The following is a 15,301-nucleotide window of genomic DNA, read 5'->3' as shown; positions in this document are numbered from 1 at the left end:
GAGTGGAACCAATGGCAGAAGATGATGCAAGATTGGGGGGGGGGTACTCCTTGATTGGAGCAGAGAACAGGGGTAGTGCACACTTGGTGCGGGAAGTGATGAGACTCCAAAATGTTACTGGTTCATGGTTAGGGCATGTTGGGTGCAGCTGTGAAGACCCTGCAAAAAGGAACAGAGGATTGCTGGATGAAATGCGAGGAAAATTGCCAGCAGATGGTGCAGAGGACCAGGGCAAAGCTTGTATCCGAAACTAGTACAACCTATTATCCCTAATGATTTTGAGTGTACTTGGCACCAAAGAGTGTGTGGTGTGTGCACATTTTCAAACAAAACATTAAAACTTAATTATATACAGGATAAAAAGGTGATTACAGTGCAATGCCAGAAAGGCCATGCAGTCATTTAACTTGTCTGTTCTGCATTACAGGTTTGAGAAGATGATTAGTGGCATGTACATGGGTGAGCTGGTCAGACTAATATTGGTGAAGATGGCTAAAGAAGGGCTGCTCTTTGAGGGAAGGCTTACCCCAGACCTCCTTACAACAGGCCATTTTGAGACCAGATTTGTTTCTGCAATTGAAAAGTAAGTAAAAGTTTTGTGCCCCCCCCCCTTAAATGTAGTGTGTTGGAAGATACTAGTGTGTGGATGTGGTGACCTGCCTTGCTGGTGTGTGTGGATGTGGTGACCTGCCTTGCTGGTGTGTGTGGATGTGGTGACCTGCCTTGCTGGTGTGTGTGGATGTGGTGACCTGCCTTGCTGGTGTGTGTGGATGTGGTGACCTGCCTTGCTGGTGTGTGTGGATGTGGTGACCTGCCTTGCTGGTGTGTGTGGATGTGGTGACCTGCCTTGCTGGTGTGTGTGGATGTGGTGACCTGCCTTGCTGGTGTGTGTGGATGTTGTGGAAGAATTTAATATTGGAAGGCACTGCAGTTTGTATACCATGTAGAAAGAATTGTGATTAACAAAACATTTTGGCTTTCAGAAATAAAACTGTGCTGTACTTTTGCAGTTTGACACTTCCACAAAATATTTCCCCTTATCCTTCGGTTTATATTGTGAATATTAAACCAAGCATTTATTCAGAAATTGTGCATATTTTTATAAAAGTCCAAATTTGTTTAGATTGGAATACTCAGATTTGACCCTTCTGTGTAAGGTGACCTACATAAGCTGCAGGCCCTACATGTTAAATATCCAGTGTCCCACATGCAGAGCCTCTTGAGTATTTCTTGGATTTATAGCCAGTGGTTTACCCAGCATTGTATGTTGGGATACATAGCTTCAAACGGCTGTAAACCTGTAGGTGTTCAGTATTATGCACTGAAGTATCATCCTATTTAAAATGTCTTTAGGAGTGGCAGCTTGGATCAAGTGCAGAGTTAAGCACTTGGCAGTGATTATAGGAGTAAGATTTTAGAATCTATGCAGACTGTGGATTTTTCCACTGTTCGGATGTTTGCACATTGAGTGCAGGGCTGTAAGGCACTGGGAAGTAACTTCAGTTTATCCATATCTTCCAGTACAAGGCATCTCTAAATTGTATTCAGAGTTGCCATGCTGGAGATGTTTGGTATAGGTTCTATAAAGACAATGGGTAGGATAATTAGACAACTCTGTATTGGTGTTGGGCATGTTCAGCTTGTATTTGTGGAACCTCATGGGCTACCCAAGTCCTACAATGGCACAACCTGAGGGGACTTAAGTAGAGTACTTACATTTGAGGAGACTACGGATGGTTTCCTGGCCTTTCATTTAAGGAACTGTGGTAATGTATAAAAAGGATTAATGGAAGCTTAGATTAGGTCAGAGGTGGTGAGTGGTAGCTTTGCAGATAGGCAGGGTTTCTTTGCTCAGTACTTATCCAGGTAAGGTTGGTGTCTGCTTATGATGCGTTTCCAGCCTCATTTCCTCCAAATGTGACTACTTTTTTTTTTTTTTTTTCTTAGTGAGAAAGAAGGCATAGAAACGGCGCTAGAATTGCTAACAAAGCTTGGGCTGGAGCCTTCTGAAGACGATGCCATTGCAACTCAACGCATATGTCAGATTGTTTCAACTCGCTCATCCAACCTCTGTGCCGCTACACTTGCAGCTGTGCTGAAGCGCATTAAAGAAAACAAGGGAGTAGAGAGATTACGCACTACTGTTGGCGTTGATGGAACAGTGTATAAAAAGCATCCACAGTAAGACTGTTTTCTGAATGTTTAATTCCTAATGTGGTTCAGTAATTTTGATTTTAAAAATGTGGCATGTGAAGGTTAGATTTTGAGAATGCAGGTTAAAAAGTGACTACTTTTTGAAAAGTAAAAACTTCAGTGTTACTAATTTACTAAATAGAGCTGGCTAGTAAGAATGATGTGGGAGGGAACCTCAGCTTTTGGAAGCTGGTCAGTTGTGTTCAGAACAGAACACAACCCATATAGCCTAAAAGTTATTGGAGTGAAGAAACATCTTTTATGGGTTGTTTGCACATCTGTACTTCATTTTCTAGCTGCCCAGACCTAAGAAAGGGTGCAAGGTGGCATGCCACACTTTTTTTGGAGCAGATTGTCAGCTATGTGTATCTAACACTGCAAGTGAGTGGGGAAGTAAATATTGAAACCATATCTAAACTTCACTACCTTTTAGTCACCCCTTCAAAGCCATTATTGGACACCATGTGAAACTACTTTTCCTACTAGCTAACTTGTAGGATGCGCCAGAGTAGCTATGCAAGGCTTACACTTTGCTAAGCTAGTAGGATGCATTTGTACATGAAAACCTTTTTTTACATTACTTTAGTCTTAAGGCTGTACGGTTGTGTAAAAAAGTGTTCATTTCTAAATTCTTGGCTTTGTTTTGATTGTAGTTCAGTGCTTGCTGTTATGGGTTGTGTGAGATATTAGATTTTTTAGTTTAGATCTTGCTGCTGTTGGAACATATTTGATGCATGTTGATGCAGCTGATGCTGAGCATTTTACTTCATACCTAGGTTTGCAAGGAGGCTTCATAAAGCAGTTAGGCGCCTGGTACCAGAATGTGATGTCAGATTCGTCCGATCAGAAGATGGTAGTGGGAAAGGAGCAGCCATGGTCACTGCTGTTGCTTCTAGACTAATTTCCCAGCAGATAGCAAGAGAGAAAACATTGGAGCCTTTGAAACTGACGAATGACCAGTTGCTAAAAGTGAAGCAAAGAATGTTTGTTGAGATGGAGAGGGGATTAAAAAAAGAAACTCACAACAGTGCAACTGTTAAAATGCTGCCTACTTATGTGCGCAGTACTCCAGATGGAACTGGTAAGCGGTTATCTTCAAGTAAGATATTGCATTCCCTAAGAGTTTAGTGTGGAATGAAATTAACTGGTGCTTAGCTTCTTATAGTTGTAGATAGTGGTACAAAGATGCTAAAATTAGATGTACTGTCTCTGGGGGGAACTCTCTCAGCTCTGATGTTGGTACTTGATATGGCTCAGTAATGGGTATATGTTTTCTACAAGAAGCTTGTTGGACCACTACTCTAAGCTGTTCAGCAAACAGGTGAAATTTTTGTACTGTTCAGAGACTTGTTACAGCCTCTTAAATTTGATAAAGGAAAAATGTTGCTTTTAATGTGTGTAGGAAATGGCGAAGTGCTGTTTTAAGACATGTTGACAGAATAAAACTCTTCTAGAATGTAAGCAATGGCTCTTGAAACATAGGTTCATGGACACATTACATATATTTCAACAGAGTAGGAGTTGCTGTATCTGAATATCACCATTTTCACATGTGTTCTAATGCCCGCTTGTCTTGTCAACCCATCTTTCAGCCTGTCTTTCTGGTACAGAGAGAGGGTACTGATCGCGACCCAGATTACTGGGATATGGCTTCTAGCTTTGACACTGGAGGAAGGAGGGATTGTAAATGCTTTGGGGGTGGTGGCAGCCACTTTGACAGGCTAGATTGCTGTAGTGGAGACTGGAAACTCCCTCCCTGTCACTGGGTAGATGGGCAATATTGCTCGTTAAGAGTAATCCTTTGCAAAAGTGGAGGACCAGCCAGAGCCAGTAACCATTAAATGCTCCACTTGCATACCTAGGAGTGCTGTAGAAAGTAAAGCAGCAATCAAAGGTACTCTTGATGGGCTGTCTTAATGTGGCCTCTCCCAGTACACTCTAACCTTAGCGATGTGGAACTAATTTGCTTTTTGGTCCATAGGGTGCTAGCAGGCATCACTGGCAGAGTACTCGTCATATGACTGCAAGAAGATAAGCAGGCAAATGTATGAAATCAAGATGATGGACTTAAGCTTAGACTTCATACTGAACTACAGACACATGCATGCACTTGAGCTAGCTAAATGCAGAGGAACAATGTAAATCCTCTTGGATTGCTGTTATTTTTCTGACTTGCATAAGGTGGATTGCTGTTCATTTCAGACTTGAGGCATCTCATTTCTTGTCCACTGATTACTCTGGATTATGGTAGTTTATATCCTAACACGTATAGGACATTGTGGTCTTAAACGCCATTGCTCTTCATGCTTTTCTGTTCTGGTATAGCTGCAGTGGCATCACGTAGAATTAATGTTGGAAATAGTATTTATATCTTTGCATTGAGCGTAAAGTAAAGAATTCTCTTTTTCAGAAAGAGGTGATTTTTTGGCTCTGGATCTGGGTGGGACCAATTTCCGAGTTTTGCTTGTACGTGTCCGTAATGGCATGAGACGTGGTGTAGAAATGCACAATAAAATCTACACAATTCCACAGGAAGTAATGCAAGGAACAGGAGAAGAGGTAAGTGTTTTGAAAGTAATGCATGGAAAATTGAGTGGGAAGCAAGGCTACTAATTGCAATAGATGGATTTCAGAAGCTGTTTCCTTGCGGTTTGCAACTCTGAGCAAACTTTTCTTTTATAGCCACAAAAATAGTGGAAGTGTGCTGTTGAAATCTTGCTTTAGAAGTGCATTTTTCTGTATTTTGGCTTTCTGCACAAAATGTAGGTAGAACTAACATCAGTACTTCAGAAGTGCTGACAGTCTGGGGGAGTGCACATCGATGCGCTTGGTATGTCCTTCCAGCATTTCATTTTAGCAACAACATTGTAGTCTTTTTCTATTTAACTGGGTAGAAGGGGAGTTAACAGAATACCTTCCCATCGCATTTAATCTTATGCAAGACCTCTGTCGCTGATAATATGGGTGCGACAGTTGAGTGCAAGAGGCTATGTAAACTTGAGACTGACGTGCTATAGCTGTAAAGGAGGGGGAAAATTGATCTCTGTGTACACAAGGCAGTCTCTTAAGGTTTTCATGGACCTCCCAGGATAAGTCTGTGGCAGAAAAGGCTGCTTGAGTTTAGTGTGTGTATGTCTGTATACAGTCTGATATTCATCGGTCTATGTGGAATTGAGTGAAATTAAATATTTGGCCATTTCTCAAGCCCGTTTTGTGCTGCAGGGCTTTTCAGTGGTGGCCAGACATGTTGGGATCCCTTTTGGGAGCTGCAGATGTGTTCATGATGAGCTGTAGTACTAAGTCTGTAGAACTTCAAAGTGGCTTTTTCATGGTGCAAGAAAGATGTGACAAGTATGCTTTCTGTTTGCTTTGGGCTGAAACGAAAGAACAAAGGTAGGATGAGGTAGATCAATTGAGGAATAAATGGCAGTTGTCAAGAGTGGCAGCGAGATGGAAGAAGGCGAAAGAGGTTAAGTAGACCTGAAGACCTTTCTAGAAGCCCATGAAAATGGGTTCAAGTATAGGCAAAACTCAAAAATGGGAGCAGACACTTGCACCCACATATCTTGATTTGTATGTAGAAAGTAACCAACACACCTTCTGCTGGCAAGCTTAAGCATTCCATATTCCTTAACTTTCTCTTGCTTGGCTCCTACAACTTCAGTCTTCCACAAAAGAATTGTGCATATTTTTGTATAGAATCTCTTAATGTAGTGTGAATATAAAGTTATAGATTAAAAATGCTACAGATTTGAGAATGTTGGAGTTGGCCCTAAATGTGGATCTGTACTTTTCAGTGGCATTTTTTAACTTTAGCAATAAGCTTCATATGAAGCGATTCCTTTGGATTGTAGGTTGTACATTTGCTTTAGGAGTGCTTGCACAACATCTAGTGCAGCTTTTGACAGTTATGGGCAGGGTTAACACACTGCTCCAAAGTGAGCCATTTATATACTTGCATGTCTAGATATTTTATCTTGTATACCTACATACAATTAAGTGGATTAAAAAAACTAGCCAAGAAGCTAGTGTCTTCTAACTTGTAGTGCTGAGCTAAGCTGGAATGATTATCTTTGGGATTCTGAGAGCATGCATGTAACCTTGGTTGTTTAGAGTTGATTATGTAACCTTTATTTGCCTTTCTCCACAGCTATTTGACCATATTGTGCACTGCATTGCTGACTTTCTAGAGTATATGGGGATGAAAGGACTTGCTCTTCCACTTGGCTTCACATTCTCATTCCCCTGTCATCAAAACAATTTGGATCAGGTAAAGCACATGAAATGTATCCTCTGTGTAGTTTTTCTCATTCTGAATAATGCAGCAGTTGGTGCTCTAATACCGGAGTTAGCCTAGTCACCCAGAAGGGGTACCTGAACAATGAAGGCTCGTATAGTTGGGCATAGTCAACTTAATGGTGGTGGGGATGGTCAGAGTAGGGGGCAGAGCTGCAGGGTACTGCAACTTGACAGTATGGCTGTAGTTGAGAAACCCATATGCAAGGTTAACTTTTTTTTTTTTTTTTTTGTTTTAAACTACTTTTTGGATTGACAAACAGAGAAAATCCCTGCTTGTGTCAACTGTCTTCCTGTTACTTTGTCAACAGGATTCCATTACCAGTGTTCATATACCAAAACAAAAGCTCCCCAGCTGGGGCGATGTCTGTCTAGTGGTTGAACCATGACTTTTGGGGAAGCATTGGGTGGACGCATCAATTTACATGGTTGGGCAGACCATTTTCTGTAGTGGTTTGCTTGAGCCCTTGCCTGGTAGGGTATGAAGTCAGTAGGGATGGGAACAAACTGCTAGATGCATACTTTCTCTTGCATGCAAGCAATTGTTTGCATATATACTTGTGTAGATGTGCACATGACTAATATTCCAATAGTAATACAAATTCTAATTATCTTGTAAGTTGACTATTTCTTTTAAATGGTTTTGGGTTGACTTTACAACATTATGCTGCTTTGTGGGTTCCCAAAAGTGCTGAAGTTCTTTAGAGGAACTGCTTTTTCTCAATTTTAATGTTTGGAAATTTAAATTTTGGTTAGGTGTTTTCTTGGTCTTAATTTTGCGTTCTAGACCTAGAACTAGAAGCCATATTTCATCCTAATTGTTTGCATGTACTGTGTAAATGCTATGATTATTTTGCCATGGTTTTGGTTCACATGTCTACATCGGCTCTTTATAAAATAAGAATAGACTTCTAATGCTCAGGTTCTTTATAGTGTGTCTGTGTATAAAATTGAAAGCTTCAAGTTCTGTTAAGACAGACTTGAGCTTTATCTGCCTAGGTTAATTCAGAGTCCAAGGAGTTCTGGATGAAATGACTGTTTCCAGGCAGGTAACAGAGGTCTGAGTAAACCTTGACTGTTGATCTGCTTTGGGGCTTTTTGTCTGTAAGCTTATGTGACCTGTCGCAATTTAACGCATGGAAAAACTTTCACCAAATAAGATCTACAATAAGCTAAAGAAAAGATCTTTATTTGAGGAAAATTGTACATGTGCTGCAGTTACTCTGAACTGAGTAATCTAACATCCTTGTAATGTATTGTTTGCCTTTGATCTCAAATTCACTTTCTGTAGTAAGATTGTGCAGATGCAGATTTTGAAAGGAGCTTCCAATTTCTGAACTACAAATAAACCTTTTAAATTGCATTTGCTTTGTTTCTGCAGAGCATCCTTCTAAAATGGACAAAAGGTTTCAAGGCAACTGGCTGTGAAGGGGAAGATGTTGTTCATCTGCTCAAAGAAGCAATCCATAGGAGAGAGGTACTTCATGTTCAAAATATCTTGCAGTTATTTCCTTTGCTTCTTGTTGTACGTAATCTTGAGCCATTTTCCTTCAGCTCGCTATTTCAATTTGTATACATTTTGTGTTTTAGGAGTTTGACTTGGATATTGTTGCTGTGGTGAATGATACTGTTGGAACCATGATGACGTGTGGCTATGAAGATTCCTGTTGTGAAGTTGGCCTTATTGTTGGTATGAAATGTGCATTATAGTGCTCCATTATGCAGCATTTTTCAGTAAGATGAAACACATAAGCAAACTGTAGAGAATCACTGCCATTTTGAAACATTTTATGACTTGCAGTACGTTACCTTGGGCTTGGCTTTACTGACTGAGTGTGCTAGTTTCCTTGCCTAAAACGCAACTCTGAGTATTTCTTAGTGGCAATTACTTCATGGCAATCTGGGACCTGGAGCATCCCAGCCATTCTTTACCCTTAAGTCTTGCCTTCTTAACAGGCAGTTTTAATGCTATAAGTAGCCTGTGTGAAGAAATTTATGACACCAGAGAATTTGCAAAGGATTAGTCAGAAATTACTTTTGGCACATTGTTCCACCAGCTAGGAAAATTGACTTCACACCTAAGCCACTGTCCACATTCTCATTTTTTACATGTTTAAATTTCATAACTTTGGTTGCGAACGTCTGCACACAGTTCATCTTCCCAGCTGTAGCTTTGAACTCTGTTTCAAAAATGAGATCTGCATGTATGGAGATTGTGCTATTGCTCACAAATGATAGCAAATCTCAACTGAGAACTATTTGTGTGGGGGTTGTGTGGCAGGGAATGGACGCTTTGACCCTCTCTAAGCTGCAGAGTCATTAACTCCAACTCTTTTGCTTGTATTGTTGAGAGGAATGCTGAGGTACCCAACCTTAGACTTTGTGTACATGTGCAGCATTCACACCCTCCTTGTTCAAATGGTCACAGTTGTGGCCCTGCACTTTAAACAAGAACCTTTTGGGAGCAACTGCTGTTTTTCATTTTGTAGTACTGACTTGACTGTTCTTTGAATTTGGGAAGGAATGCTGGTCATGATGCTTTATTTGGAGATCTTGTCTAGTAGATGACCCTTTTTATTTTGAGGTTAGTCATCTTGGTAAGCGTATTTACAGCTAGTTATAAATTGCATGTCTACTTGTGACCACATATTGCAATGAAGCCTGTGTTCACTTCATTGCACAGCATGTGATATCTTTAAATATGGCTTTCATGTCCTTAACTGTACCATATTTCCATAGTTCTTCCCATAGTCTCCTTAGACATAGACCAATTAGGCGGCCGCCTAGGTGCCACTCTATTAGGGGTGCTTTTCCAGTATTTGGTGTAGGTAGACTAAGATGGGGGCACCTGGTGCTGTGTGTGGGGGGAGCCATAGAGCCCTTTTTGCCTAGGGAACCAGTTTACCTAAGGTCGTTCCTCTTCCCTTACAAAATGTATATTTATACTGTTTTTCAATACCTATGCATATCTTATGAATAAATCAAATGAGTGTGAACATATGATCGACATTCAAAATGTTGACCATGCGGAACTAGCATCTCTGTACAGTGTGGAATGGAAACATTTCCATCTTTTCCGCTAGTGGGATCTAAGTTTGTATTTAAGTTTGAGGGGTGTGGGGGACCCCCTGCCAGCAGCGTGAAGGGAAGTTTTGTTTGGTTTTTTTTTTTTGTTTTTTTTTTGTGGTCTTCTATGGTCAACATTTTGAATGTTTATCATATGGTCTCTGCCATATGAATGTCTACCATATGAAGTACATACATATATAAATGTACACTTTTTTTTTTTTTTTTATTTTTGTGCAGGTCAGTCTGCAGCTGACTGTTAAAATTGAGCATCTCTTCACTGTCAGTGAAAGCATGTGTGTTGCTTCCTGTTGTATCCCCCCCCCCCAGCAAATCATTTCTCCCTATTTATGTGGTCCTAGTTAACTTTACACAAGTGTCGCTTAATAGTGCAAGGGTTTGAGAAGTATCCTTTGACTGTTTTTATTCATGGAAAATAAAAGTGGTTTTGTGTCTACAGGTACTGGAAGTAATGCTTGCTACATGGAAGAGATGAAAAATGTTGAATTGGTAGAGGGCAAGGAAGGCAGAATGTGCATCAATATGGAGTGGGGAGCATTTGGAGACAATGGCTGCTTGGATGACTTTCGAACTGAATTTGACATGGCAGTTGATAACCTTTCTCTCAATCCAGGAAAGCAGATGTGAGTTCACTTTTAACTACAGCTTTTGTAATATGTACTTGTGGAATGTTTCATTATATGAAAGGAGTACACACGTGTGTGCCATCGCATGACTCTTTGCCTTTGTATTAAATATTACAAGCAAATTCTCATGTAAAGCTGTTTTGCTAAAGTGCATGAAGGCACTTGAGATCAAACGAGCATACCTTGTGTGTTGAAGTGCAGTTTTACATGCCTATTCCTTGTGAAATGTAGTGATATCAGTAGGCAAGTGCTGCAAGCTTTATCAGCACCTACTGGATTTTGGATACTATTGTCTGTACATATTTGCAGTATTTGACTCCATCTAGAGTAGAGGTGCTGTGGTCTCTAGGTTTGTTTGCAGTGTTGATTAGACTGATTTTATACATGTAATTCAACATGTAGGATTTTGTACTTTCATTCTTCCTCTGTGTATGAGTTACATAACCAGATTATGGATCCAACTCATGAGCTCCATAATGCCATAGCCCATCCCCAGTACCAAAGATCTCACTTGCTGCCATCTTGCACTGCCATGGATCCACTTTCACAGCATGATCCACTTTCACAGCACTTTAGGTTTAGGTATCCATAAGTGTATCAGTTTCTCCTCTTATTTTCAAGTGTAGCTTTTACTCTTCCTAGTTTCTGGTCTGTTACAGTTTTTTTCTTGCTTTTAACAAAGTAAAATACTTTGCAAGTACCATCCCCTTATTTTCTACATCTTTTTAATAGAGTATAACTACAGTTTTCTTTTTCTATAGCTAAAACTTTACTTTGTGTCATGGCTGAGAAACCTACAGGTTTCAAGAAATGCACTTCTGTGGGCACAATCCTGAAGTTAAATGCTCACAGGTAGTGATTGTTGAGCAGCTCACTTGGGTACAAATTGTACCATTTGCGCAGGATTTAATTCCAGTGCTATTGCTGTTATGTAATGAACTAGTTCTCAAGGGGTTGCTGCCTCCATCTTCCTCAGGGGCTCAACCCCCCCAATAAATCTACAAAGGCTTCAGAGCACAGGAAAAGATTACCACCAAATTTTCTGAAGACATTTTGTTCTTGGAGCCGCTTCAAAAGATATAAAGGTCTTTGAACCCACTTTGGAACCAAAGGAAAAATGCAATCTTAGGATCAGATGGCAATATCTAGTATTCCTCCTATGCAGCCCATGGACCCAAGATCTTCAGATCTGATATCTGGTGTTTCTTGAGTTCAGATAACTTTTTGCCAGAGTTCTTCATAAAGCCCATATCTCCTCAGTTTCACTCCCCTCTGGCTCTACCTCAGATGACCACCTCATCCATCAGTCCTTCAGGAGTCTCTGAAGCTCAAGTGCATAGGATGAAGTTCTTCAGAGCTGTGATCCAGATGGTCATTCTAGCTTAGTCCATCAGGTCAGTCTTCCTCATCCTTGTGCCCTTCTCGGATTCATTTCTCACCTTCGGTGACCCAAAAGTACTAGTATCATAGCTGAACAGGCTCATCTTGTGTCCTTGGCCAGTATTGCTGCTGCTCCCTTGGACTTGGATGAATTATCTGCGATTGCGTTTGCATTGGATCCGTGGGCGTGGGATCTACTCTGTTGCACCTTCCTTGCCCCAAAGTCTTGGTGTTTAACTCTGGTCCAGATCCCTCTTCAGGGCATGTATTTCATCAGAGTTGTGGCTTGACTGCCTCCTGAGCTCTCACAAGGATGACTGGATGTGCTCAATTGATATTCAGTGTACATACTACCACATAAAAATATACAAGACTGTCCAGAAGACACTTTCACTTTTGGTTAGAGACAGTCACTATCTATTCAGAGCCCTGATCTTTGGTCTTGTTACAGGTCCCGGAGAGTTTTCCAAATGTAGGACTGCAGTAGCAGTTCATTAGACTGCAAAGATTCTGGATGTTTTCAGATTTAGACAGTTGGCACCTCACTGCTCCAGCCAATCTTCTAGAACAGGCCAGAGACTATTGTCTCTAAATTTGCCAGTCTTGAGATATGACCGTAAACATGATGCACATCAGGCTCTGAACCAGTAAGAAGCCTTGCAGTATTCAGATTAGTACCAATGAACTCCAAGTCAGACTGTCTCTCTACCTCCATGTCATGTGCCCACAGTCAAGTCCCAGGTTTCAAGTGTCTTATCCTGTTCCTTCTGCCAGCTTAGTTCTGGAGGCTATGGGGTCCATGGCAGCATGCCCAGGTTTGGTACACTTAGCATGTTACTTTGTGTTGTGCAGTGGAATCTAGCTATTCAGTGGTCTATTCATTGGCCTGTTTAGTCAAACACTCTCTGGTATTCATTTGAGAAACTTGTCAGTTGCCCCTTTGTTCTGTGCCCCCCCCCAGTAGCCACACAACTGTAAATACCACCCAACTGGTGTGGAGGGGCATTTTTGGGAAGGATGGTCTAGGTGTGTGGCACCCCCCCCGACCAGTTCCCACATCTATGCCCAAGAGATGAGAGCAGTCCTAGCACTGCACATCATTCAAGATGATGATCATAGTGTTTCACTATTGCAGCCCTAACAAATGGGTTATCCGGTTTCTGGTAGCCCTCTTTCAGCCAGAATACAGAAGGCTAGTAAAAATGATGTCCGTTGCCATCATTTGTAAAGGATGCCAGGGCGTCCGATACAAAAGGAGGCAGCCGACGTCACTTCCTCAGTCTTACCTGCTGAGGAGTCAGAAGCAGAAGCTTTCATGGACGAGTGCCAGTCGGCAGTTTACCTTTGAATTCCGACTACAAAGAGTTGAAGTCTACTACAGCTAAGTACCCCGATGGGGATCCTTTTTTTTTTTTTTTCTCTTGCATTAACTAATGTCAGAAAGTTAATTGCCTTACTGTGGAAAGTCCCCTTAGATTTTCATTCCTATTGCATTATCTGTTTAGGCCTTGATCACTATGTTCCCAATTGTAATCTTTGTGCTTCCTTTTAATCTGTGTATTATCCGTCGGGTTAAGATTTTGCCTAAGCATTTTGGAGTTTGGCCTAAGTTTGTGTGTATGGCGCTTAGTTTTCTGAGGCCTGTCACGGTCCTTGTCCTTAATATTTTTTGAAATATTCCAAGTCCTCAGATGACGCTGTTGGTTATCAGTCAGGCGGGAGCCAGTGCGATGCTTTTCTGTCCGCAGATGTAGTGTCAGTCCCTTTTGCCTTCAGTTTGGCTTCTGACCTGTTGCTGGTCGCCTCTTCTGCTGGAGGCTATACCGCTAAGCAGACTCTGGGGTCCGAGGCCTTTGTTTTGCGATCTGACAGCAAACTTCTTCCTTCTACTCGTGCTACTTCGGTGGTTGCCAGGCCTCCAGAGTTCTTCAGGCTTGCAGATAAACCTTCCATCCGTAAGCCTGTGAAAAGGCAGGCTCCAGTTCATTCTAGTTCTCCTCAATCCCAGATAGTTAAAATGGCTAATGATTTAATTCTTCTCAGGGGATCTCATACTCGCCCTCCTAAGAGTAGGGAAATTTCTCCTGAGGTTTTGTCCTGTTCAGGATCTGTTTCTTCAGCTTTTGTATTAATGAGGAATTCTCAGGCTTATCCTCCCTTTGAGGATTCGTATGCAAAGAAATCCTTTCCTTCAGCTTCTCATGAGGATTTCTCTTTTGGTGACACTTTAAATGCCCTCGGGGAACATTTTAAATGGGGAAAGCCAGGATTATCCCCAATCTAAAACTGAAAAAGGAGCTTCTTGATTTACCTCAGCATGAGCCTCTTTCTATTCCCCCTGTGTTGGAAGTTGATTTGCTTTTTTCTGGAAAATTCCTGGTCTCAAAATTCTGTTCTCCCTGCTCCCAGGAAACCTGAAGGGTACTACAAAGTCCTTGATTCTCATGTATTTCTTCTATATATTCTATTTCTCTACTTCAAGGACTTTGCAAGCCTGTCCCAGCTCCCTGCAAGGAAATACCTACAAGCTCTGGGATTCATGGCATCTTGTATTCTCATGATTCCATATGCAAGACTGCATATGAGGAAATTGCAATGGTAACTAAAGAACATTGTGTGTCAGCGCACACAGGACCTGGATATGATGATCCCTCTGCTTCCATCTCTGCTGAAGGAGTTTCTATGGTGGGCAACAGCCTGCCTACAAAACAAGGGCATGTTTTTCTGACACACCTGCCACTCAAGTTCTGACTACAGACACATTTGACTGCCTGCAGAGCACACCTGAATGGCAGATGCATAGAGGGACGGTGGAATGCCCAGCAGATGCACTTGCACATAAATCCTAAAAATTGATTGCAGTTCAACAGACCTTACTAGCCTTCAAACACCTTCTTAATCTGGGGACCTTACTTGTCAGAACAGACAAAACCACAGTCCTGTAAATCAACAAGCAGGGAGGGATGCACTCTTGTCCCCTGTGCAAAGCATGAATCTTTGGTCCATGGCAGCATCCCTGGACCTGCATCTCCTAGCTCAGTTCCTTCCAGGAAGGCTCTGTTTTGGCAGACCATTTGAGCAGGCGAACCCTGGATCCTCACAAGGGGCAGTTGAACAGGACTTTTCATTCAACATTTGGGCACACCTCAGGTGGATCTTTTTTCTCCTCCCTGGACAATTACCTTGCGTCTTGCACCAGACAGCATCACAGCAGGGCTTGGAGAGCGGATGCTCTGTCTTTCCATTGGACGTTGCTATCCATTTACGCCTTCCCTCCTCTTTGGCCCAGTGTTGCTAAAGATTATGGGCGAATGACCAAGGACTATTCCCATAGCTCCATTCTGGCCCAGACAGCATTGGTATCCTCTGCTTCACATTCTGTCCCAATTCCCTCCTTGGCATCTTCCTCTGAAGCCAGATCTTTTGGTTCAGGAAGAGGGAGTTGTTCTGCATCCTAATCTTCAATTCCTTCACTTGGCAGCATGGCTCATGTTTGACTCCTTCCTTATCTTCCCTTTACAAGCAGGTGGTTGATGTGCTGAGGGAGGCCTAGCACTAGAAAGTCCTATGCTAGCAAATGGGGAAAGGTTTTCTCATCGGGTGCAGGCTAGAGGGGATTCTTCTCAGCCTACCCTTCCTCTGATCTTGGAATACCTGGTTAAATTGCTTCAGGGTTGGTCTTTGCTTTACTTCTGTCAAGCTCCATGCTTAAGCCGTTT

At 41.8% G+C, this 15,301-nt stretch overlaps 1 protein-coding gene across 2 annotated transcripts in view; it reads left to right on the top strand.

Moving 5' to 3' along the window:
* The window catches only part of LOC122811313 (hexokinase-2), a 62,824-nt gene that overhangs the window by 34,349 nt on the left and 13,174 nt on the right, over positions 1 to 15,301 (top strand). For both annotated transcript variants that reach the window (XM_044083078.1, XM_044083079.1), the window contains exons 8-15: positions 428 to 583; positions 1,948 to 2,181; positions 2,970 to 3,274; positions 4,604 to 4,752; positions 6,344 to 6,463; positions 7,871 to 7,966; positions 8,080 to 8,179; positions 10,016 to 10,199. In XM_044083078.1, coding sequence (XP_043939013.1) covers positions 428 to 583; positions 1,948 to 2,181; positions 2,970 to 3,274; positions 4,604 to 4,752; positions 6,344 to 6,463; positions 7,871 to 7,966; positions 8,080 to 8,179; positions 10,016 to 10,199 — 1,344 coding nt within the window. The remainder of the gene's footprint in view (positions 1 to 427; positions 584 to 1,947; positions 2,182 to 2,969; positions 3,275 to 4,603; positions 4,753 to 6,343; positions 6,464 to 7,870; positions 7,967 to 8,079; positions 8,180 to 10,015; positions 10,200 to 15,301) is intronic.

This window comes from Protopterus annectens, chromosome 9.part0, assembly GCF_019279795.1.
Source record: "Protopterus annectens isolate FY-2018-M chromosome 9.part0, PAN1.0, whole genome shotgun sequence".
Lineage (NCBI taxonomy): Eukaryota > Metazoa > Chordata > Ceratodontiformes > Protopteridae > Protopterus > Protopterus annectens.
The sequence above is the reverse complement of the archived record's forward strand: the minus strand, read 5'-3'. Positions and strand labels throughout refer to the sequence as shown.